The sequence below is a fragment of the Alligator sinensis genome, unplaced genomic scaffold, assembly GCF_000455745.1.
Source record: "Alligator sinensis unplaced genomic scaffold, ASM45574v1 scaffold987_1, whole genome shotgun sequence".
Lineage (NCBI taxonomy): Eukaryota > Metazoa > Chordata > Crocodylia > Alligatoridae > Alligator > Alligator sinensis.
This window is the reverse complement of record NW_005842574.1, coordinates 482,461-484,112: the sequence shown is the minus strand read 5'-3', so window position 1 is coordinate 484,112 and position 1,652 is coordinate 482,461. Positions and strand designations below refer to the sequence as shown.

General features: G+C 62.0%; 1 protein-coding gene across 1 annotated transcript in view; it reads left to right on the top strand.

Annotated features, from left to right (window-relative positions):
- SMPD5 (sphingomyelin phosphodiesterase 5) overlaps positions 1 to 1,652 on the top strand; it is a 9,686-nt gene that overhangs the window by 4,387 nt on the left and 3,647 nt on the right. The window contains exons 3-5 of the mRNA XM_025214245.1: positions 1 to 200; positions 611 to 683; positions 1,488 to 1,628. The exon at positions 1 to 200 is cut by the window's left edge and continues 85 nt beyond it. Of these exons, the coding sequence (XP_025070030.1) occupies positions 1 to 200; positions 611 to 683; positions 1,488 to 1,628 (414 nt within the window). The remainder of the gene's footprint in view (positions 201 to 610; positions 684 to 1,487; positions 1,629 to 1,652) is intronic.

Here is a 1,652-nt window from a genome sequence, read left to right as displayed (position 1 = left end):
GCCGGCGGCTGGGCGCCCGCTTCGAGCACATCCTGTACGACGTCGGCGTCTACGGCTTCTACCGCGGCTGCAACTTCAAGGTGCTCAACAGCGGGCTCTTCCTGGCCAGCCGCTACCCGGTGCTGGACGTGCAGTACCACTGCTACCCCAACTCCACCGCCGAGGACGCCCTCGCCGCCAAGGGGATGCTCTCCGTCCAGGTGAGGGGGCCGGGCAGGGCTGGCAGGTGCCCAGCCGTGCGCTGTGCCCTCCCCTCATGTTGCATGCGTGCACTCACGTGGCCACACGTGTGCCCCCCCATGTACACATGCACATACATACCCTTACCCACACATGCAGGAGCAGGCTCTGGTGCATGGAGCTGGGTCCAGCAGGGAGGGAGGTGCTGGGGCTTGCCAGGCAGCTGGGGGTGGGGGGTCGTGTCTGCCCAGCCCCCTTGCCCCGGGGCGCCCTGTGCTGCTGCAGTCAGTCTTGCCTTCTTGCTCGGGTCTTTCCCTGGGCAATGGGGAAGGGTCTGCACCCTGTGAGTTCCATGACCCTGGAGCTTGGCAGCCCCTGCCCCCACCACGAGCCCCCCCAGCTGTGACAGGGTTTGCCCCGTGTGCACCAGGTGCTGCTCGGGATGGCGCAGGGGAAGCGCATCGTGGGCTACATAAGCTGCACGCACCTGTTTGCTCCAGCTGGTGAGTGCATGGGCGTGTGTGCATCTGAGAATACACATTCACGGCACTGAAACACACGTGTGTGTGTTTGTGTGAATAAGCATGTGTGCACAAGTGTGTACATGTGCTTACATGGGGATGTCTGTACTGTGTGCTTGTGCATATGGGTGCATACATGCATGGATATGTGTGTGTGTGTGTGTGTGTGTGTGCGCGCACAGATGGACATGTATGCACACAAGGGGAGGAGTGTGTTTGTGCATACAGTGTGTGTTTGTGCACGTGGCATGCTTATGCCTATGGATGCATGTGTGTGTGTGTGTGTACATGCACATGTGCACATGGGAATGCATGTGCATGGTGTGAATGTGCACAGACACGTGTGTCTGTGCATGTGTGAGCGTAGGTATGTGTGTATGCATGTGGACATGTATGCACACAGGAGGATGCATGTGGGGATGTGTGCACATGATGCATGTGCATGCACATGGTGTGCATGTGTATATGGACACGTGTCTGCATGTGTGTGCACACATGGGTGTGCACACAAGGGTGTGTGCGCCAGGGGATCTGGGGCCGGGGGTTGTGGTGAACAGTCCTCATGTCCCCTGCTCTGCTCACGGACCGGCTGCAGCCCCTGCCGCGCCCCCCCAGGACAGGGCTGAGTTGAGCTTGTCCCCGGTTTCTTGGCGTGGGGGGCCGGAGGCCACATCCCACCCCCCCGTCTCAGGGACACCTAGCCATCACCCCACACCCAGGGGCAAAGCCCCCAGGAGGGTGGGGGAGCTCCCCCGGCCGTGGGCAGTGATGCACGGGTGCCCGCAGACGGCGCGCAGATCCGGAGCGAGCAGCTGACGCTGGGGCTGCGCTGGATCCAGCAGTTCCAGGAAATGCAGGCGCAGCCCGGCGACCTCGTCGCCTTCGACGTCCTCTGCGGGGACCTCAACTTCGACAACTGCTCCACAGGTACGGGGACGGGGGGAGGGCACC